This window comes from Aphelocoma coerulescens, chromosome 2 (assembly GCF_041296385.1).
Source record: "Aphelocoma coerulescens isolate FSJ_1873_10779 chromosome 2, UR_Acoe_1.0, whole genome shotgun sequence".
NCBI lineage: Eukaryota > Metazoa > Chordata > Aves > Passeriformes > Corvidae > Aphelocoma > Aphelocoma coerulescens.
In genome coordinates this window covers 20519986-20543298 of record NC_091015.1, presented here as the reverse complement: position 1 = coordinate 20543298, position 23313 = coordinate 20519986, and the positions used below count along the sequence as shown (strand labels likewise).

General features: G+C 37.9%; 1 protein-coding gene across 1 annotated transcript in view; it reads left to right on the top strand.

Annotated features, from left to right (window-relative positions):
* Nucleotides 1-21783, top strand: part of LOC138106303 (macrophage mannose receptor 1-like) — a 32082-nt gene extending 10299 nt beyond the window's left edge. Inside the window, exons 12-30 of the mRNA XM_069006708.1 lie at nt 239-441; nt 824-945; nt 1701-1788; nt 2470-2614; nt 3082-3117; nt 3206-3375; nt 4227-4294; nt 5969-6069; nt 7288-7430; nt 8888-9002; nt 10232-10380; nt 11893-11995; nt 12801-13033; nt 14531-14696; nt 15756-15908; nt 16166-16282; nt 17703-17870; nt 19809-19850; nt 20245-21783. Of these exons, the coding sequence (XP_068862809.1) occupies nt 239-441; nt 824-945; nt 1701-1788; nt 2470-2614; nt 3082-3117; nt 3206-3375; nt 4227-4294; nt 5969-6069; nt 7288-7430; nt 8888-9002; nt 10232-10380; nt 11893-11995; nt 12801-13033; nt 14531-14696; nt 15756-15908; nt 16166-16282; nt 17703-17870; nt 19809-19850; nt 20245-20483 (2561 nt within the window). The 3' untranslated portion in view covers nt 20484-21783. The remainder of the gene's footprint in view (nt 1-238; nt 442-823; nt 946-1700; nt 1789-2469; nt 2615-3081; nt 3118-3205; nt 3376-4226; nt 4295-5968; nt 6070-7287; nt 7431-8887; nt 9003-10231; nt 10381-11892; nt 11996-12800; nt 13034-14530; nt 14697-15755; nt 15909-16165; nt 16283-17702; nt 17871-19808; nt 19851-20244) is intronic.
* Nucleotides 21784-23313: the final 1530 nt, after the last annotated feature.

The window sequence follows — 23313 nt, the reverse complement described above, 5'->3', positions numbered from 1 at the left end:
CTGTTGGTATCATTAGGTCTTTATTGTTTAATGGGCATTTTTAAGTGATTCCTAGCATAATGTAAAAGGAACTTACATTTAAAAAAAAATCCTTTAATGATTTAATGGGAATGCACATGAGCCATCGTGAGCTGTTGGTATCCAAACACAGTGGGAACAGGTTGCTCTTAAATAAGAAGCAGATATTTTGAGAAGATGTAGTCATCAATAAGATTTAACAACTCTATGTTTTATAAAGGAGGAGAGTCAGGCTGCGTGGCCATGGCAACAGGAACTTCAGCTGGACTATGGGATATTTTGAACTGTGAAGAAACGAACACATTTCTCTGCAAGCAGCTGGTGGAGGGAGTCACCCCTCCTCCTCCTCCTCCAACAACATCCCCTCTCCTGTTTTGCCCGGATGGATGGCAGTCTATTCCTCAGAGCAGCTTCTGCTTCAAAGTAGGTGTTTCATTTCTGAAGGCAAGTGTTTGCCATTTAAATAAGAATATGTTTGGTGCATTCATGGAAGATGGATTTTACCCTGCCTACCTGATACACAGTCTGTGGTAATGTCTCCAGCCATCCCCATGTGGTATGGCTGGGAAATGTTGGAAAAAGCTGTATGAGTATGGAACTGAAGTTTGGAGCCACAGGAAGTCTGAGATGATAGGAAAAACAAAGTTTCAATAATCAAATAGATGCCCACATGTTGAACGGTTGAACAATTAAATAGCCAGTGATAGAACTAGACCAAAGGATCAGAAGAAAGATAGAAGCCTATATTTGTGTTTCTAAATATCTGTAGTACCCAGCACAGTGTTTAATTGCCCACTTTCTATAGATCTTTCAGGGAGGAAGGGAAAAAATGCAAACATGGTTTGAAGCAAGAGATTTTTGCAGAACCATTGGAGGAGATCTTGCATGTATCCACAGTGAAGAAGAACAAAATCTGATAGCTAGACTGTAAGTATCTGCAAAGTCCATCATTTAAATATAAGAAAAAAAATTTTTTAAAAATTGCCTTTCTGAAAGACACAAAGGATTTCTGGTGATCAATTTCTTCTCTACAAAGATGGTGTAAAAAGTGGCAGAAAAAAAATGGGTAAAAAGGGGTGGGCAAAAGGTTTTCTTGACACAGAAGGTGTCAAGGTGGTGCCATGCACTAAAGTTGCCTGAACATAAACAAAATTGAGACAAATATGATCAAAATTTGTTTTAACTGAAGTTAATTAAAAGAGAGAAAACTGGTCTTTTTACCTCATTTGTAGCCGATCAGTAGATAAAATACTCTTGATTAAAAGAATATTTTGTGCTAGTTTCTCACCTTAAGTAAAGGGGGAAAATTGGAAGACTAAGAAAAGCCTGACCTATTCCTACTGATGTGCTTATATAAATGTTTAAACCATGACTGCAGACAGGTCTGAATTTGGATGCCTAAGCTACTTGGTGGAACCCAGATCTTTAAATATGTTTTCATTCAGCTCATTATCTGTGGACTTACAGCATTTGTGATCTTTCCCACAAAGTTCTGTGTTTCACTGCTTCCTGTCAAGTGCAGCGCCAGGCTGTTTTTCCCCACATGACAATTGAGTGATTACTTTATATGATTGTCTCAAATTATACTTGAAGTATCAAGTATACTGAGAATAATGTAATGCTATACATTCCTCTTTGTTTTTTTACACTGTGTCTGATTGTCTATATTTGTAATCATTCAGAGACAGAGGTTATATTCACTATTCTTACTGGATGGGTTTAAGTGCCTTGGACTCTGACGGTGGATTTACATGGAGTGATGGCTCACCAGTGAGTAAATAATTTGTTATTCCAGCTTTTTGACTAGTTTTTTTAGGTATCTCTTGGCAGACAGCTCTCATAACTCTATATAAGATGCAAATGATCTTAAGTCTTTAGTACCTGATTCCTCTGTAGGAATTAGTCTTAAATCTTCTGATTGTTCATAGTTCTAGATAAAAATACAACATTTACAGTAATGAAACGTGATGGAGTATAGCTCCTGATTTAAGCAAGTCTGATTGTGTTAATCTCTATATTCCTATTTGTCATTTGCTGCGAGAAATAATTTTGTGCATTTACACAAACTCAGCTTTGCTGCCCTCGTTGTCTTAAGTAGATCACGATCTGCCAGGCCCAAGGCCCTATGGCAGCACCAATGGATTGTCTTGGGCTGGAACATCTGAGCAGGATAAACAAGGCAGAAATCATATTTCTTTCTAAAGCTTGACAGGAGAACATCAACTCTCCTGGTCACAAATGGGGCAAGAATTTTTGGCTTATTCACATGGCTTATAAACACACAGATGAATTATTATTTTATTCAAGTGTCATGCACTTCTCGTTAAAATGTCTGGCATTAAAGAACAAGATGGACAATGAAATCAAATGAAGTACATTCTTCTTTAAGAGGATGATACAAGACAAGTGTTCCCTTTTAAAAGGAAAATAGTAATTGTGTTTCCACTACAGGTAAATTTTGAAAAATGGTCACATGGAGAACCAAACAATTATGATGGGAATGAAAAATGTGGTGTATTTACTGGCTACCTCAATATGAACTGGAATGATTTATTTTGTGAACACATGCTGGACTACGTTTGCCAAATCAAAAAAGGTAGGATCACTTCCTGCCTTTAGCAACATTTAGAGGTAGATAAGGATATCCTTCCCAGGTCAGATGACATTATCTGTATCTGCATGTATTAGAGACAGCTGTGCCATCAATCACAGTAAAACAATTTATACATTTAATTTCAGTAAAGGCAGTAGAAAACTATTAATTAATGCATGAAGTATACAGGCAAGTTTGGAATGTATATGCAGTATGTTGGAAAAGAGAAACACAACACCCTGAAGTTGGGCATAGTTTCTGTGAGCTTGACTTATGATGAGCTCTAATGTGCTGTTTTGCTGAATGTGTCTGTTTTTTTCAGACACTCTGAGAAATTCTGTGACAAAAATAAGCATATACTCAGTAACCCTTAAGATTGTTACTAGGAATTAAAATGCTAACTACTGTATAAATATAACTGAGACAGAGCTGAGAAACAAAATATACTCAAATATTGATTTATATTGCAGGAGCCTCACTAAAACCAGAGCCTAATTCCACATTCAGTAAGTCTTGTGCTTCCAATTAAAAAAATTAATTAACATGCAATGAAGTTAATTTCTATTGCAGGCTAATTAATGTTTTAATTTGCAGATTATGAATACGTTGTTGGTGAAGATGACTGGATAATATATAAACACAAGGAATACTACTTCAGCAAAGATGCAATGTCTATGGAAAAAGCCAGAGGCTTTTGCAAGAAGAATGGTGGTGACCTTGTTGTCATTGAGACTGAAAGTGAAAAAAATTTTCTTTGGAAATATGTAAGAAACATGTTTGGTTGAAAAATGCACCACTTTGTTGTGAACTGAGGCACCTTTTTTCACCTGGTTTGTGAAATATTAGAAAGTGGTCCCCATCAAAAAAAAAACAAATCAGTGCCACCTTTCATCCTTTCATGGGCTTATCTTCTTAGAAGCTTTATTATAATAATTATTTTGATAAATTGCTGTACTTAGACAAATTCTCAGCTTCCTTTCAAGAATGCTCTCAGGGTGAAAATTTCAAAGGCTTTGCTCTGTTTAGCTGAAAGCTGTAATTACTAATTATGTTTTTTTTTCTAACTCATTCTTTTCACAGAATTCAATAAAAGCTCTTTGTCAGAATACACAAAGTAAACGGTTTAAGTAAGAATATTTTCTTACAGGAAGAGAATGGTCTGGTGATGATATACTGTTTTGGAAATAGTTTCCTACTATTAAAATCAAATTTGATTACATTCTTTCTTCCACATGACTAAGTGCAAACCCCCACGATTTACTTGCAGCCTTTCAGCAAATTCTCATTAAGTTTTCCTAAAACTCTCAAAAATATTGCTATAAGCCTGCTTAAGAGGTCTTTCTTGCCTTAAATAGCTTTTTTCCCATTTCTTTTTCAGATAATTTGCTGCTTTTTTTTTTTTTTTTTTTTTTTTTTTTTTTCCCCTAGTTATATACTGAGAATTGGAGGAAAATTTTGCATTTTGCAGTTTGGGCACATAATTCCAACAACTCCCTGCACATTATATACCATGCAATTGTGCAACTAAAACTACAGCATTTTTTGAATGTTTTTTGATTTTATTTGAAATCTGTTTTATTACAGCTAATTAAATTTGTTTGTTTGTTTGCTTTAGGTTTTCTATAAAGACTGGGGGAATAACTTCTATATTGGCTTAAGTGTGAGCCTTGACAGAACATTCCGGTAAGTAAAAACAAATTAATTTTGTCAGACTCATAATGTATTTCCATTTGACATGGTTGGCTCTAGGAGACAGTTGAAATTCAATGACTGACAAAATCTACAGCCATGTCCTGATATGAAGTTTTAAAATGGGATTCTGATCCTAAGTGAAGCACTTCTCCCATCATAATTTCACTATCTATTTCCACCTCTTTTTCTTCTTTACCCCACTTTTGTGTTCTGAGGCCGAGATGTTTGATCATAGTAAGTGAGGCATTATCCTCTTTTCTTTACTAGATGAAAGAAAAAGTTGGGTGGAGGTCTCCAGCATATTCCATATTGTACTTGCAGATGTTACTTCATGTTGAAATGATCAATAAAAAGAACCCTAGAAACCTGCAGTGAGAGGCATCAAAGTGATTTAGATGTGAAATATCAATACTGGAGAGCCCTGGTCTGGATTTGCAGATGGTTGTGCTCTCAGAGTTCAAGGCAGGACAGCTTCAGGTGACATGGGACTCCAAGAGTCATTACTCTTCTAGAAATGTCTTTGGAAACAAAGTGCTCTGGAATTGTCTTAAACATCCCCTGGAGCATTAGTTGTGTTGCAGACATGTCTCCTGTGGCACTCCTCTCTCACCGCATCTTTTTCTAATGCATTCTTCTGAGATTCAAAGCTTGGTCAGAGGAGTCTCAGCGTCTTCATTTTAGTCTTTCTTCTGTTGTCACAGGTTGCCTTTGTTGGCCACAAACCACAAGCCACAGAGACTCTATAGTCTCAACTCCTGGAGCTTCTGCTTTCTACATCACATTCACTGCTCAGATAATTGTCATTTTCCCAGTCCTCCCTTGTTCCCTCACTAGCTTCATTCTCTTCCCTGTTGGATGATGGTTCTTTACATTTGCTTTACCTTCTTTCTCCTGGCTTATTATGTACTGGTTTTTCCAGTTTGACTCAGGAGGTTTGCAAGCAGCTAGGCATCCTGATGATTTCCTAATCTATAATTTGCTTGCAAAAACACACATGCAGTTACTTAGTCTCCGAAAGTGGAAAAACATTAGATTGTTCTATCGTCTGAAGATTGTCAGTCTTGGCTGATTCATCACTTGACTTCCAGCACACTGAGGCTTTTTCACTTTTTTTTTGGCTACTTTTTGAAAATAAATTTGTGAATCACCAAGCTAGGAAATGATTGATGCATAATTGAAAAAAGAAATAGCTAATATGTGTATAATATTAAAGATTTCCTACGCTTAAAATGGTTCCAAGTGGTTCCCAGTACATGGTTCAAGACTCTTTCTTACCCTACAAGACCTTATATTATAGCTTTTGACCCAGGAAATTGCTAAAATAAGCTCAAGTGTCTGTTTCTGTGCTCCAGAGAAATCCAGGTCCGGTGCTAGACTGGTGCATTTCCAGTACACGATCAGTGTTCAGAGACCAAGAGAAGCTGGGACCACCAGTAAAGATTATTGGTTCAGACCTAGTCCAAGTCAACACTGTAGGCAGTTGATATGAAAATATTTTTTACTAATTCCAAGTGGAAGATCTTGTTTTCCTTTTAGCAGAGAACAACATGTGTTTGTTAGCTAAGATACAGGAAACTTAAAATATGAAACTCAAATGTATCCTTTGAAAAGAAATATTAACTAATTCAATTTAGAATTATAATTCCCTCAAATTACTTCTTTCAGGTGGATGGATGGAACATCAGTGAACTATGTTGCCTGGGCTCCAAATGAACCCAATTTTGCAAATAATGATGAAAACTGTGTGGTGATGTATACCCGTACAGGTGGGTGCTGTAACAACATTCAATCTGCAGGATGTGCCTTAAGCCTGGGAGGGCTGCATGGGCAAGGCTGGGTGGGTTATCATACTGAGCAGGCTGATGTTTCATAGTGTTCAAAAAGCAAAGGAAAATAAATTGTTGTCTCTTATTTATGTACTTTTAAAAAATTGAATGCTATGTAGCTAACACATTGAATTACACCTGCAATTTTGTCAGAAAATTTCTAAGTGAACAAATCAGGTAAGCATCAGACAATTGGCAGACAGAGCCAGTATTGTTTCTCCTCTAATCTCTGTCCATTTTATGCCTACCTGTCCAGGACATCAGCTATCTGTTGTCATTTGTGCAGTTCCTAAAAACTGAGGTTTGGGCATGGCTTGGTTTAGTGTTAAGCAATGCTATACAAAATTTTAATTAAAATAAAATATTCTTTAAAGTCCATTAATACAGAGAACTGGAATTTTGTCTATACTAGCCAAGAACTTACTCTTTTTTTGGAGCAGTAAATCTCTTCTGCTTTTAGACACTTCCAGTCTCAAAATCTATAGCTGAGATGATCTTCCTACGCTCTCTTAGAGGTGAATGGAAGGACATGGGCAATTTTGGGGAGTAAATATTATGTCCCTTGGGAATCTTCTTTCAGATATGATGAATTATGTCCCTAACATCTCTGAATTAAAATGAAAATATCTCCATTAAACACATTAGGTGTGAATAATTATGCTGTAGGTTGTTACCTTGTAACTGCAGCTAATGAAACCTGTTATTTTCTTATTTATTCCTGATCTGCAAGATGGGGATGATGATCACACTCCAATAGGCAGAAAAGATACCAGAAAACTCTAAGACTGTGAGAAGCTCAGGTAGTGAGGTAACCAGGACTGAGTGCCTTATACAGACAGAGAGATTCCAGAGACATTACAGATCTCAGAGATTTAAGCATTCGAACTAAAACTCCCCTTTGCCAATGCTATGGTTTTGTAATATTGAAATAGCTCTGTTTCTAGACAAATTATTTATATCTAAATTTTGCTGGAAACCTGAATATTTCAAGGAAACACAAATACAATTACTTATTATTCCTGGGGGAGAGAAGTAAAAATGCTGTAACCAGTTTTACTTCCTATGATAGATTTTCTCTAGGAAAGGACACTTTTTATCTCAGTCTCAGTTGCATTTTGTTTTGTTTTGTTGGGGTTTTTAATTCTAATTTGCTTTCAGGTACGTGGAATGATCTCAACTGCGGCAGTGTTGAGTTATTCATCTGTGAAAGGCTTAACAACACTGTTCGTCCAACTGTTGCTCCCACTTCACCACCACCAAAGGGTGGGTGTCCAGAAGACTGGCTCCTCTTTGATAACAAGGTGCAGTATGAAATGTCAATATACTGTATTTTCAAAAGAGCAGAATGAAAAAAAATTTGAATCAGTTTTTCAATTGTAGCAAGGTTTTTAGTTATCACAAATTATATTCCATTTGTGTGTATTTAAAGACCTTAAAATTACAAATCCTGAAACAGAAATTACAGCCTCTGTTGGGATCACAGCAGTTGTGAGGGAGATCTTGAGGTGTACAAGAAGAAAGTTTCATCTTACAACAACTCTACACAAGGGAAGTTGCTCATCTGTCTTTGACAATGCAAAACACTAGTAAAAATACACGTTCTCATTTACTGTGCTGAGCTCTCACATGTTGCCTGGACACTTACTCATCCCTTGCATACTATACACTGGCTCTTAAGCCACCAAGGCACCTTCCCTTGAGCAAATTTATCAGGTTTTTTTTCTATAACTAAACAAATTAAGGATTTTAAATAATCCAGTTATAAGATCTGCTGTACTTTTTATATATAATCACTCTTAACCTTCTCAAAAGACAAAACTTCAGGATACGAGACTGTATGTAATAAAAATCCATGGATTTTCATCAATGAAGCTATAAAAGGTATAAAGAAACTACAATACTAGTAATTAGAATAATTACACCTAGTAATGAAGATCATTCTCAATAGCATTGTTTCGTCTAGCTCTGTCTGTCTTCCCTTCGGTTGAGCAAAAATACTTGGTTTGATAGAGATCCTTTATTTGAGATCCACTGGCTGTTGTCTCCCTTTTCCTTTTCTCTGTCAGTCCTGAGGAAAAGTCACAAACACAGTGTCTTCCATTTCATGGTGCTCTCTCTCTTCCTCTCCTCCTGGAAGAGGAGCTTCAAAGGCTCTTCCCTTGACTCTTCCCTAAGTGTTTATACACCGCTTCTGACCACCTTCCATTTTCCTCAAGTTTTCCACAAACTACCTGCTTAACTTTTCAGTTGCGTGTTTCAGGTAGCACATTTAGGTTGCTTGACTCTGACAAAGCTGTCTAATGACTTAAATCTCATAAGATCATATTATAAGAAATGGTAAATTCATGGCTTTCTTTATAATGACAGAATCATTTTCTTTCTGTGATTATCCTGTGAGAACCAAATCTGGTTTGACAAATAGGGCAACAGAAGACCAGATATTTTGCTCCAATAACATATCTTATCCTTTTTTGTTTTGTTTAAACTCCGAAGGTTTAATGCAATTTCTGCTGAGATCAGTAGACTGACATATTCCTTCTTTTAAGTATATGCTAAAATATTGGGCTTCATACTCATTTTCTAGTAGAGGTCTTCTCTGTCATTTAAATCTAAAGACAAGCTAGAAAGTACTGTTAAATCAGCTAACCTCCCTTTTTACATAAAATATCCAGCTAATTTTGTTTGTTACAAACAGACATATTTTCATCAGAAATTAAAACAGCATCTAAATTCAGATTTGGCACATTTCTTTTTTCAGTGTTTTAGAATCTTTGGCCTGGATGAAAATGATACATTGACATGGCATGCTGCACGGAACAATTGCATTGATCTTGGAGGAAACCTGGCTACTATATCAAAAAAGGAAGTGCAAGGTATAAAGTACCAATATTTTGACTTTGATGAGACACCATGTAATTTCTGATAAAAAGATTAAAAAATATGTTAGAGCTCCTGCCATATATGCTCTTATTTATTCCATATTAATAAAAATTTATGCTGAATGAGAAATTGCACCTTTGGAAAAATGCTTGCATAGGTTTTAGGGTCTTGATTAACTTTTAGAGTCATAGTTTAGAGGATAATACAGTATGTACTGCTTAAATATTAAAATTTTTTATTAGAGGGTTGTCATATAAGTAAATGTCCACATTTTGGTTTTTTTTAAGGAACTAGATGATCTTTGAGGTCACTTCCAACTCAGGTCAATCTATAATTCTACAATTCTATGTACAAAAAGCACACAAAAGTAGTAATATCCAAACCCAAATCACTGGGCACGTAGCTGCTGAGCCAAATGCTGTGGGTGTCAGTGGAGGACACATCCTCAGGCAGCAGCAGGCTCCAGTGCTGGAGTCCCAGCTTTCCCCTGTTCCCCTTGCTCTGCTGGATATCAGCACCTGCTGGTCTTGCTGCTCGGCGTGTTGCAGATGTTTTAAGAGACCTCATGTTTGCTCGGGAGATGTGCTGCCTCAGGTCCTGAGGGACATGGGCCATCTCCTACCTCACTCCATCAGTGCTTGTGGTTTATACTTCTTTTCTGTAGCAGAGCAAGGAAACTATTTTAGTGGAAAGTCAGTCTAGTCAGGAGGTAAGGAGAGCAGCATCTATTATTCCACAAGGCTGAGATCCCTGTTCATACATACTTAGTTATTAAGTAGTTTTATTTGTGTTATTCCTGTTTAGAAATGAAGTTACTAAGGTTAACAAAGAAGTTACCAAAAAAGAAAAGGGAGTGCACAGTCCGTGGACTCATTTTCTACATGCCAAGGCTTAGTGAATTCATGTTGATTTCTGTAATACATTAGAACAGTTTCCATGCTTCCTCAGATGATGAACAACAGAGAAGAGTGTACAAATAAATTCCTCTTTTATTAAAAATTTGCCCATCTTTGCATTTGTAAATACTTTTTTCCAATTTTAACTTCAGATGACTGATGTTAAACATCTATTAGTAGCTATTTATTTTATTTTTGTCATAAGATTGCCACCTTATTATAAAAGAAATCTCATCATCCTGGTTCCAGACACTTCAAAGTCAGTGGTGTTGGGGAAGAGTGCATTCAGTTTCCTTCCTTATACAATTTTTCTTTTTTCCTTTCAGCTTTCCTTATGTCCCTCTTAAAAGATGCTGCAACTGATGTTTGGATTGGACTGAATGACATAAATCAGGAGCACACATACTTATGGACAGATGGAAGCCCAGTAGACTACACAAACTGGGCAAAAGGTTCCCGAAGTTATTACAGTATGGTAAACATAAATTTCTCCTTGTCACTTAAACATTACAACTTTTGTAGATGAACAAAATGTATGTAGTTACTAAGTATTTTCTGTCTTTTCCTTTATGAAGACTTTTAGTAGTCTCGTTGCTTTTTAAAAGCAGAGTAGCCATGTAGGAGATCTATCTACACACGGTTTTTCAACCTCTGTATTTGTCATGGTTCTGTGTGAGTCCAGACAGAGGTTTTGAAGCATTATCCAAAACTCAGACAAGTGAGCAATTTCCCTCACTTTACCATGACTCATCAGGGTATTCAAATTAACCATAGCACAAACTATGTAATGTTGAGATGTGGTGAATGTTATTTAGATTTGCCAAAAATACTCAGATAATTGCATGCATTGACAGTTCTTGGCACTGAGCCTGTCAAGATAAATGCATTGAACAAAATATTCTAAAGAGGGAGTCTGGGTCTTCCTTTCTAATTTTTATCTTCCCTTAATCTTCATTCTGAAAAATCCCTTCTATATGCTTTGAAACTTCTGGCATGTCTATACCTTTTTGTGTGTAATTGTAAGACAAAACTCAGTGTTACTGAGTAATTGTGAAATGGCTAATGTCGAATACTGCCCAATATTATTATTTCTACACTCCTCTGCTATCTTTACCAAGTTTCTCTCTTTTTGTAAAAGAATTGCTTCACATTCAGCTAAAATGGAAAGAAGTTTTTTGAGGTCCGGCTGCCATCAGGCTAGAGCTGGGTTTTGGGATCTCCAGGGCTTCTCCATCTCAAACATGCCTGTGCTTTCTGTAGGCTGTGACTATTCCCTTCCAGAAATCACTTCACATACAACTTCTTTCTCTTGCAGACAAGACCTGGGCTAGTGCCAGAAGGGGGGTTGGAGATAGCATAACTGATGTGAGGTGGGGACAGCTACTGCCTCCTCCTGCAGGAAGCCAGCCATGTCTTCCCATGCTGTGGGAGGAAAATGAGGAAGGTAAAGGTCCAAAGTGCAGCAGAAAGAGTGTGGGAGGTGTCTCCCACAAAAGGTTGTTTCTGACAGCCTACCTCTACATTACTGCACTGTGGTGACCCCTTTGCTTCCTAGTCCTGAATTGGGGAAGAAGGAAGAATTCAGCTCTTGAGGTAAGCTTCAGTGCTGAGGAGAAGTTCCCCATAACCTCCAGGAAAGCAGCAGCAGAGCTGAAGGCCAGACCTAGCACACACATAGGGACCCACACACTTGTGCACACAAACAGGGCCACACACAGAGTTACGTCCATCCAAACGCTCCCAGACACATCCTCCTGCCTCTGTGCAGTGCTTTGCACCTCCCTCTATCATCCAAGTGCAAACCTTCCTAGGGCTGAGTTGCAAAGACTTATTGTCATATTATGTGCCTGACTATTGCTGGTATGAATTTTATGACCTCCATATTCCTCTGTATGTGCCTGTATGTGATATATGTGTATCCAGGAGAAGTAGGAACGTTCCCTACCTATCCACATTTTTTTTCTTGTTAATTTCATTTGTCTTGTAGGATGATTGTGTCTTTATGATGAAGAACCCTATTGAACAGGCAGGAAAATGGAAAGATGGAGGATGTAAAGCAAGCAAAAGTTACATCTGCCAAAAAAATTCTGGTGAGTTTTCTTTCACCACTTTCTAGTAGACCTGGTTTATTGTGGTAATTTCAAACTGGTGCTAAAAGTGACTTTCCTGTGATTCTGCCCTAACCTAACTGAATTGAATGACAGTATCACATTCATTATGGACCATTTTAACAAGATGATCACACATTTTAATTTTTTGGAGAAAATCTCTTAACTTTTTCTATTTCAAAGACCAGACCAGTAAATAACAGAAAAGTAGATCTATGCATCATCATGTATTTTACTACTTTTGGCAATCAAAAAGTACTGTCTTTACATCTTCAAAACTGGAATTTTTAATGTTATACTAAAAACATTGCAACTTCTTTATTTTTTAAAACTGCCCTGCTTGATTTCCTTTACACTCTTTCTCAGACAATTTCAGCAGCAGTGGTTACATCCTTCTGCTTGCTCATGGTGTGTTTATCATACCCTGTTCCTTGTCAGAAATACAACAAATGCCAGTATATAATGGAAAAAGGGAAGGAATTGTTCCCTTTAGTGCCCTACATTGGTACAATATGGTTTGGGTAGGTCTGGTGCTTACAAGGCATATATCTGTGGATGATACAGATATTTATGCTACAAGGTCATTCTGGAAAATGTTAGAAAATTTTGTCATGGTACATGAAAATGTATCTTTCATCACTGCAGGGATTGCTTGGACATATCTTAATTTGCTATTGCAGTTTCTCTTAATTACATGATGGCTCCAGTATACTAGATATTCTCTCAGTATTATAAGTCTAAGCCAATACAAAGCTAGACTTTTTGGCTGTTCTTTTGCTTATTACAGACCCCAAACTGCTGAACTCCCAACCCACAATTCCGGTGTTTGGTTTTAACAATTATGGTGATGACCGCTATGAAGTCATCAACTACAAAATGAGCTGGGAAAAAGCAGAGAAGAACTGCAGGGACCAGTCTGCAGAACTGGCCAGTGTCCTGGATCCTTATGCTGAATCTTTCCTGTGGTTACAAATACTAAAGCATGGGGAACCTGTGTGGATTGGCCTTAACAGCAACATGGTGAGTCCACCCAACACTTGCGGCAGTCATACCGATACCTGAGATGAGCTGTTGGTCAGATCCACAAACGTGTGGCAGGAATCAAAATCTTGCAGAGAATTCTGACTTCCCTCAACTTGAGGGGATTTACACATTTAAATGTTTATCCATAATGTAAACAAGAACTGCCACAGCCCACAATTCAAAGGCCACCAAGGATGTAGCTGCAGTACTGAGTGGCTCCAGTGGTAAAAGTGGTAATGAAGTTCTCACTTCCTGCTCCATGGTCTACCACATGCTCCTGTGGTGGAGCAGTGCTGTTTCTGAAGGCACACTGTGGAGCACTCCACAGAAAAAAAAAAAAGTTAAAAATATTTCTTTGTGAGTTAAAGTTTTTGTTTCAATTCACAGCCCAGCAGTACAAGAGCTCGTGCTGGGCAATAGTGGAAAGAGCAGGGCTCTGGCAATGGGGCCTCCTTAGGCTGGCTCTTGGAGCTGAAGCCAGTGCCTTGTGTAAAACTGCCAAAAAACTCAGCTAAGAGTGCAGAGGTCTGAAATGGGAAGCAGCTAACAGAGGCATGTAAAAAAGGACATGGATAAATATAATGTAGCTGGATATTTTTGGAACTGAAGCTGGGGGGAAATCAAATGGAGAGAGGTAGAGCAAGAGCTTGGTGGGACACAGATCTGAGAGAGGGCACGGGTGCTGAGGTGAGAGGAACCATAGCTGCACCTCAGTGAGAGCACTGGGAAACTGGGATTAGACAGGAATCTGGAATAAAGCATGGCCAAGGGTCTCGAAGCAGACAGGAAAGGAAATGGCACGAAGAACAGGGTGGGAGCCTGCCTCCAAAGATCACAGGAGAAAGGATCTAGGCTGCACAGGATGGGGTGACAGAAGCCATGGATGTGACTAATGCCAGTCATCTTCTGCAAGCACTGGTGAAATCCACTGACAAAATACATGCTTAGCTCATCTCTGGTAGCTGGTCCCTGCAAGACCCATAAACTTACCACAAGCTCAGTTAACGTAGGTGGCAGGCGTCTGTGGTCCAGCCCCAAGGAAACCTCACCAGTTTTTCTTTCTCCAGTGAAACCTCAGATTTTTCTCTTTGCTTCCTAAATACCTAGAAAAGCCTATGTTAGAGGAATGATGACAATAGCTTCTCTGCAATCTTTATTTGATCTGTGTGTATATGTGGACACATTTGATTAAACTTTCATCTGTATATTCACATTTGTTACCTCAAGGCCCTTTGCCCATTTAGGGATGAGAAAAATGGTGTGAATTGAATAATGTAGGCTGTGTGCTAAACAAACCTCTGTAGGACCACTGCCCTACCTGCTGTGGAGAGTGGGAGTCTGGACCAGTTTCTTATGTATTCATGTTATAATCTTGTGCAAGAAACCATGATTCTCATTTTTTCCTAATTTTTGCATACATTCAAGTGTAATCTTAAAGGTTCTTCCAATCTAATTATTGTATATGACATAAACGTAATTGTCATTTGCTTTTAGAGTGGTGGCCAATACGTATGGTCAGATAGAAGGAGGAGCAGGTATCTTAACTGGGGCAGTGGAGAACCAAATAAAAACAAAGCCTGTGTCTATTTAGATTTGGATGGTTTTTGGAAGACAGCATCTTGCAATGAAACATTTTCATCTCTCTGTAAGCAATCCAATGGTAAGTTCTGAATAGGAAAAATGTGATTTGGGAGGCTGGAATTTAAATTAAGGGCTTTATTTGAATTTAGTTTTTCCACATATGCAAATGTTGTGATAAACAGTGTATGGCTTGTGATAAACTCTTACTTTTTTTTAAGGAGTCAGATTCAGTCTGTCTTGTGTGATTTCCAGACATTTCATTTCACAGGCCAGTGCAACACATGCGCATCATAAGGACAGCTGCAATATTTCATGCCACATGCCATAGTGGTTTTTTTGCATCCTTGTTTGTCAAGAACTACAGAATCTATCAACGTTAGCCTAACTATGAATATAGTCTAAAATATAAATATACATATAAATATAGCCTAACTATAAATATATTATATAAATATATAAACGTATATGATACACTTTTATATTTAAGAGTATCTTTTGAAATATTGTGAATTAAGAAACTTCTGTCAGTGTATCAGCCAAATCAATTAATTTGTTTGTTGCTTCTGCTCAAATACTTTAGCACTCAAATATTGCATGCAATTTTCATACATGTTTCAAATTATATAAGAAATTTATAATTTCTGCACCATATTTCACAAAAAAAATTGTATACATTTAAGCTCTGTTTTGGCTTTAATCAGGTGATGCAATAGGCTATAAATTCTGCTTTTACATTGATTAGGATGTATAGTACAGGGGCAGGCACAGACAACTTCTCTGACTGACCTTTCTAGAAACAGGCTAGACACAAGCCACAGACTTGTTGTGTCGAGATCCCTCATGTATGCTGACTCATTCCTCATTCTCCTTTCACAAATTTTAGGTAAAAATTGCCATGTTGGAGACAATTGCAGTTAGACTGGTGTAAGCCTCCTTTAAGCAGACGGAGAACCACTCCAACCAGAATAGTTTATTACTAGTTTGTCATGCTTAATTCAATACTTTATCACTAGTTAAGTCTATAAGATATTCCTTTTCCTGGAATAAATGTCATATTTGTAGAGCAGATGTGTGGTGCAGGACTACATATTTCCCTTGGCTTTTAGACTCCACTGAAACCTGTGTGTGTTCTTAATAGAGTTAATCCCTAGTGAACCACCGCAGCTTCCTGGGAAGTGTCCTGAACCGAAGCGTGGTAGATCTTGGATTCCCTTCCGTGGGCATTGTTACTATGTTCACACCACTTCTGAGGAAAGCTGGCCTGATGCTTCCATGATGTGTATTCAAATGGGTAAGTGCCCTTTTTTTATTAGGATATTTTACAGGTTGTTTGTGTGTTTGGCTTTTTAATCCAGAACCAAATGATAATCTGTGATGTGTGTATGTGTGTATCAATTATAAACTACACCTAATTTAAATTTATTATCAAGCATTTTTGCTATATGGCAATGCTGATTATGAAGCATGTAATGATTTTTTACTGAGATAATTAATTTATAATGAAAAATCTCACTGAAGTTGTATGTAATATTTAACTGATGTTTTTAGGTGCTTCTCTGGTTTCCATAGAAGATTCGGCTGAAATGAATTTTCTCTTACTTTACTTGTCTCCACTTGCAAGTGACTTCAGAAAGTTTTGGATAGGATTGTTCAAAAATATTGATGGTAACTATTTCACAATACATACTGAGATGAAAAGAGATACTAAATAAACAGAGTGATTATTAAGCACTACTAACATACTAAATAATAATACCAATATGCTAAATATTTAATAAATAATCAGCAAAAAAATAAATAATGAATATTTAGTAAATTTTCAGCTGAAATACGTAAAACGTAAACAACCAAGAGGTCTATGCTTTCTGTATCTTTGTTGCAATTAGAGTATATTTGTTTGTACAAGGCTTTAGCTTAACACTGCAGTAGTTGACAAGGAATGTTTCTTATTGCGTTTTTTAACTCAAATTACTTGAAATTTAACCACATTTAAGCAAAATGTCATTAAATGCTGAATTCAATTAAATTAAAATTTGTTCCGAGACAGCACGGGGCGTAAAATCTCGTATGAACTGCTGAGAAAAACTTATTAATCTAAATTTCAGTGTTTTTTTCCATACATTTTTGGTGGAACCTTTCATTTTAATCAAAATATATTTAATGTGGTTGTTTTGTTTGTTTGTTTGTTTGTTTTTTTAAACTGCTGTAATTGCAAATTTGATACTGTATTCTATATCATTGTAATTCTGAAGCCAGTTTTTCTTGGCAGACTTTGAGGGTTAACCTCCAGAGCGAGTCTAGACTGGGCTCCAACTTCTGCTTCACCACCAGCAATGGTGGGCCAGGTTCATCTGTTCTAGCTGAAAATGAGCAGTACAAAAGCAGTGACTTGTTCCTCACCTGTCCCCTGCAGTGCCACAGTGCTCCATGCTGTGCAAGAAGGGCAGGAGGGAATTCCAGCTGCAGAGGAGGGACAGAGGAGGTGGCACTGAGGCAGCTGGATATACCAGGATATGCTGCCATGAAAGCACACCCTGAGGGAGAGAAGATGGCTATAATGGGACTTGATGGGAGATGCTTGACAGTCAGCAGGAGATGAGATGATTAAAGAGAGATTTGATTCAATTTGCAAAGATAATTGATTAATCCAGCTCTAATGAAGTAGTTAGTTGCTGACCTTGAATATACACATAAAGAAAATCTCCTGAGCGTTGTGTGTGCTTGCACTGCTGATACTGGCTTGTACAGGTGCTTTGCTTTTCTTAAGGCTCCCAGGCACAGTCCTGGGCACAGGCTTCAGCTAAAGGTCTTTGAGTAGCTGGATGAGTGTTCCTTACATCACTGACAGCCGTGAACACTAATGAAGTTAACTTTGTGAGCATTCACATTTGGTACACTCCCACCTGAATAGCTCTGGCTGTTAAAAGAATGAGAAATTAGTGCTCTAGAGTGAGAAATAGGTGCTCTGTGATACCAACTTAATCAATTAAAAAATCCCAGATCTGATCTGCTATGTCATTGTGACTCTTAGACTAGAAGCTATTCTCCACTTCATTCACTCACTAGGTAATATATTTGATTTTAGGAGAATGGATATGGATGGACAGAAGTGCAGTAGAATATGTCAACTGGGAGAAAGGAGAGCCTGCAGTACTTTTTGATGAACACTGTGTTGACATGGATGTCTCAAGTGGAACCTGGAGGACCTATTACTGCTCTGTTGACCAGAATTTTATTTGCAAAATCCCTAAAAGTAAGTTTTGAATTTCTGTGCATTGGGTTATTTTAAAAGTAGTGGTTAATATACATCAGGCCAAACTGTTTAGGCGCTGGGTACACTTTATGCATTGATGGTGATGCACGTGCATCTGAATCAAAGCCAAGAGTAATTTCTGTTAAAGATGGTGAGAAATAATATTGGAGAATAACCTGAGTCACTGTTCCCTCAGTTTAAAAGCATTGATTTCTGGGCATTTACTGGACCGTGGGGTAGGAAAGAACATATCATCTGTTGAGAGTGCAGACAATGTTCATAGACATTATGGTTAGAGTGCAAGGAGCAGTAGATGATGAATAGATGATTAAACTAGAGAGTGCTGAGCAGAAAGGCAGGTACTCTCCTGATAGGTAAGCTGAGGGGAAGCAGTACAAAGTCACTGAGCTCCTGCAGAGAGAAGGTAGGTGCTGCTGATGGGGACAGTACCACCACAGTGAAGTATGCTGGGATCTGCTGAACAAGCAAGCAAAAAGCATCAAGCAAGGGTGGGAAGTGGGGCCCAATTAATTTCTCTGCTGACAGAGGCACAGCAAGACATGTCAGGACAACCAAACAGCATGGTATGCTTAATTTGTAATGGTTACTTGTGGCCATGTGTTGTTTTTGGATGACAACTCATGAGGAATCTGAGTGTCGCAGGCTGAGGTGAGTCCTGCTTGTGTGTACAGAAGTGCTGCATAAAACATGAAGGATGTAAATCTGTACACATGCAGCTGTCATGGGTCACTGTATGTGCACAGACCCAGCTGGGTTTGCACACACCAGCTAGGAGACACTTCAAAATAGGTCACACTTGGCGCTAGCAAACAGATCCACCACACAAATGTAATCAATGTAGTGGAGAACCAACCCTAACTCTGGATCTTCACATGTTGGCAAGTTGGCAATGGAGTCATCTGTGAACTTTGTAGTGCCCAGCCAGTCAGTTCTGCAAACAATTAACTGAATCATACTCCCCAAACAATGGAGGAAGGAAAAGGAATAAAAATACAGCTAGAGAGCTGTTAAGTACAACTGTGCTTTTCATTCTTGCAGGTGTAAAAAATGGAGTTGTTTAGTGTGAAGTGTTAAGCTTTACACTGTGGAAGAGTAAAAACTTTGAGCACCATCTACTTTAAAAAAGGGTGATCAAAACAATGAATAGAGAGAAGACAGTTAGTCTTGGGGTTTTCTTCTTTTCTAAGTGTTTTTAGCAAGTATATTTGATGGATTCAGCTTCAATTGCCAAAACATATTTTCATATATTTTTTCATGTCCCTGTATTTTTTTTAGCTCTGGGGCCCCCAACTGGGTTGTTTTTAAACCTTTTAAAATAACCTACTTTTAAAATAGCCTAATCAACCCGGTTCAGAGAAGGACTATGAAAATGATCTGAGGGCTGGAGCATTTCCCACATGAGCACAGGCTGGGAGAGATGGGATTGTTTAGTCTGGAGTAGAGAAGACTCCAGGGAGACCTTGTAGCACTTTCCAGCACCTAATGGGGCCCACAAGAGAGCTGGAGAGGCACTTCTTCCAAGGGCATGTAATGACAAGACAAGGGGCTTCAAAATGAAAATGAGTAGGTTTAGATTATATATTGGGAAGAAATCCTTTACTGTGAACATGGTGAGGGACTGGAACAGGTTGTTCAGAGTAGCTGTGGATAGCCCAGCCCTGGAAATGTTCAAGACCACCAGATTGGATAGGGGCTTGTGAGCAACCTGGTCTCCGGAAGGGGCTTGTGAGCAACCTGTCCAAGGCAGGGTGGTTGGAACTAGATATCTTTAAAGTTCTTTCCAACCCAAACCATTCTATGATTATATTATTATTTAGAATTTGTTATGAACACAAATGAAAAATTATGTATGCAGTATTTATTTTATTGAACAGTTGCTTTCAAACTGTATAATGTACATATTTTTTCATTTTAAAGTTGCTGAAGTTGAGCCAACCCATGATTCACTTGTCAATAATGGTAAGTTGGTTTCTTTTAAGCCCATTAAACAGAAATTTCAATAGGTTTATAGGCATTCATTATTTACAAGTGGAATTTCCTCCAGAAAAGTTTCATTTGAATACACATTTAACTGTCACAGATTATTTTATTTTAAGGCTGCTTAAAATGAGAACACTTCCCTCAAATTGGATGTCTATTTTTTCCTTACAAGTTGTATATGTAGTACAATCTAATGCTCCTTAGATTAAGCCATATTATGCATTATCTACCTGAAACATGCATCAATTTTAACTACAATTATGATTGCTCAGTACTTTTGTTTTTACTGGGTTGCTTGCCTAGGGAGATATTTGTTGTATGCAACAGCAGCCTCTGGGCATTTGTAGCAATTTTTCTGTTTTGTGTTCCACAGCATCACAAAACAAAGCTGCTGCTTCATCATCAAGAAGTTTAGGTGGGATGATTTTTACACTGATCTTCCTTCTGCTAGCTGGCACTGGCCTCACATTGTACTGTTTCTATAAAAGAAGACGTGATCGACAAATGTTTACAGCTGGGTTTGACAATGCCATATACCGTGGTGACATTGGAACTTGTGAATCAAATTGTCTCGTGACCAATATTGAAGAAAATGAGCGGGCAGCAGTTTAATAGGCTGGGTAATCTTGGGCCTGATTTTGAAAAGAATTAAAGTGTTCGCATATGAGAATTCTTAAGGAAAGCAATTTTCTCCTATGGAAATTCTACTTAATTTTGCATAGGGTGCTTCTTGCTTTCTGTACTAGCAGGAACAAGCAAACATGCAAGGCAGATGCAGAGATCTGCTCACAAACTGTAGTACCTGGGAGGGTTGTTGAGCTTTCACATGGACCTGGAGCTGTGTTGTGTAAGTTGACACTCAGGAAGCTCCAGTCTCTGTGCGTCCAGCATCATCTTTAGGCACAAGAACTGTGTTCACCATATTCAGTTGTGAGAATATGGTCCTTAGCATGTCCCAAAAAGTATATCCAGACCTGTAGGTATCCTGAAAAAGTCCTGTTGATCTCCAGCACACACTGGCAGAATTGCACAGGTTGGACAGGATGTCCAAGCTCACCTGGTGCAGATTCCTGTTTGAAGCAGGACCAGGTCCCAGCCTCACCCAGGCAACCTGCTCCAGTGCTGTGGGTCCACATCTTCTTTTTGCTACTGTGGTACCACAGAAAACAGAAAATATTTGTGTTGCCCGTAATATCAGAATTAACATAATTTGCTCCTCTGTTTATGACAGATGGAAAACAAAGTGTAAACTGATTTTTTTCTGCTGTATTTCTGTAACATATGCATTGAAAGATCAACTATGATGAGAGGTGGGAATGTATTCTGAATAATAGTGGTTTACCATTTAAACATTAAAATAGGGGTCTCAAAGGATGCTGCAAAAGGGTGGGAAGGAAAGAGGAATTATACTTAATTCACACCTGAACATTTACATAAAAAGTATTCTTGATATCTCCAATGCCATTGTAGATTTCATAAGCTTTTAGGCCATTTTGTCAAAGCCTGATGAAACTTACCATTAGAAAGTCTTTTCTAATTTCTAACCAAATTTTCCCTGTCCAAGCCTGTTTTAAACCTTTGAGCCTCATTCTAGACTTCCATCATGTTGGAGCTGATGGCACTGCATCTCATACTGGTCTACTGGTATATTTTCAGGCTTCATAAACCCTAAAATAGGCTCACATACAAGTGTTTTTTGTTTTCACTTTCTGAGTGTATTTTATGCCAAATGCAAACAACCAAATGGCTCAAAAGTTTTAGTGCAGTGGATGTCCTTATTTAATTTGATACTTTTTGATATTTTAATCTTTTGACAGATTTTAATTGTGTTTAAGTTAAAATATTTTGTGTGTGTATGAAATACATGTAAATAAGTTTTTCTTCTGCATTGGTTCACTAAATGGGAATTAAAAGGCTGATTCTAAGTAAAAGTGTGTGTCTCTTCCTAAACAAAAAAATGTATCATAACAGTAAATAGCGGATGGGTCTCTTAAATTTTTATAAACAAATGAACATCCCCTATTCCTAGTCTAGCATGTTCTTAAATGGTCTTTACCAACCTGTGAAAATGTGTTTCATTGCTTCTTTATCCATAACATTTGAAAGTTTACCTTAATAATTTTCTATTGAAAATGTTGTAATTTAAGACTACTTATGTGCTGTTCTGCTCTAGTAGTTTCTGAGACAGATTTTATATATTGATAACTCTTTCATATCTCCTCTCAATATTTTCTGATATCAACTCTAGCTCTTCTTTTTGCATTTCACTGGCTACAGCTTCTAGATCTCTAATCCCTTCTGCTGTTCCCTTCCAGACCCTGCATTGTGGTATGTAGGTCCTTCTGACAGTACACTGCACAGTAGATAAGGTATTTCAGCTGAGATCCTAGCAACATTGAGCAGATTAAAAAGATTTAATCCACTCTTGTAACACCTTCCATAAGAATCCTTCTGTCTGACTTGTCTGCATTGGTTCCACAGGATGCATAGTTTTGGATAAAGAAGTGGCCAAACCCAGAAAATTTGCCTAATGAGAAGTTAATTAGTGAAAGTTTCCAAGGACTGCTTTAGCAGTCCTGTTGCATTTGTGAGAAGGGAATCCAGAGTTCACTGGGTCTGTACAGGGTTTCTAGTGCCCACGAGCATCAGCAGAGAGAGGCCTGTGTATCTTGGATCATGTCGGAGACAGCAGCGGCTGATGTCCGGTAATGAAGAGTAAGACCTTCTGAGGAACTGTCCAGACTTCTCCTGAGAATTCCCTGCAGTGCCAGTATGGCTCTTTGAAACTGAGTGTACATCTGGGATTAGTTTCAGAATATTGCTCCAAACACTATTAGTGATTGTCTGTGAGTGGACTTTGTGAAGAAGTGAATGTGCCATGTGAATATTTATTTGCTCCTTATTATGAGAGGTTCATTCTATTCTTAATAACAGCTTGTTAGAAAAAAAGCCCCAGCAAACAGAACAACTTATTTTAAGAAATGCAGTTTATGATCTGCATTTCTTCCCTATCAGCGAAATGGGAATTTTCAAGAAACTTTGGTTTTCCATACATCCTAGTATGATGGATTTTCTTCTCAAACTTAACGTTTACTTGTAGAATTTTTATTCCAAATTAGTCTCCTGCAGCTAGGTTCCTGAAGGAAAGCTGCCATTGCCACTGTATTTCACACCAAATCCTTGCTAATAGAACAACCCCAAGAATGCTCATCAGACAAGAGAGATCAGTACCTCGTGTAAAGACTATTTGTGTGGAGGTAGGAAAGATATTCATCAAGATGCTTGGACACTTACAGTTTAGTGGTAAAAGCAATCTTTCTACCAGGCCTAGGAACCTTCAGTGTTACACTGCTGTAAATAGAAGTGTGGGAACCATGATTTGTCAACTTGTCCTGCTTCCACATAGAATCTGGATTTGGTCTTACATGCAACAAAAGAGCAT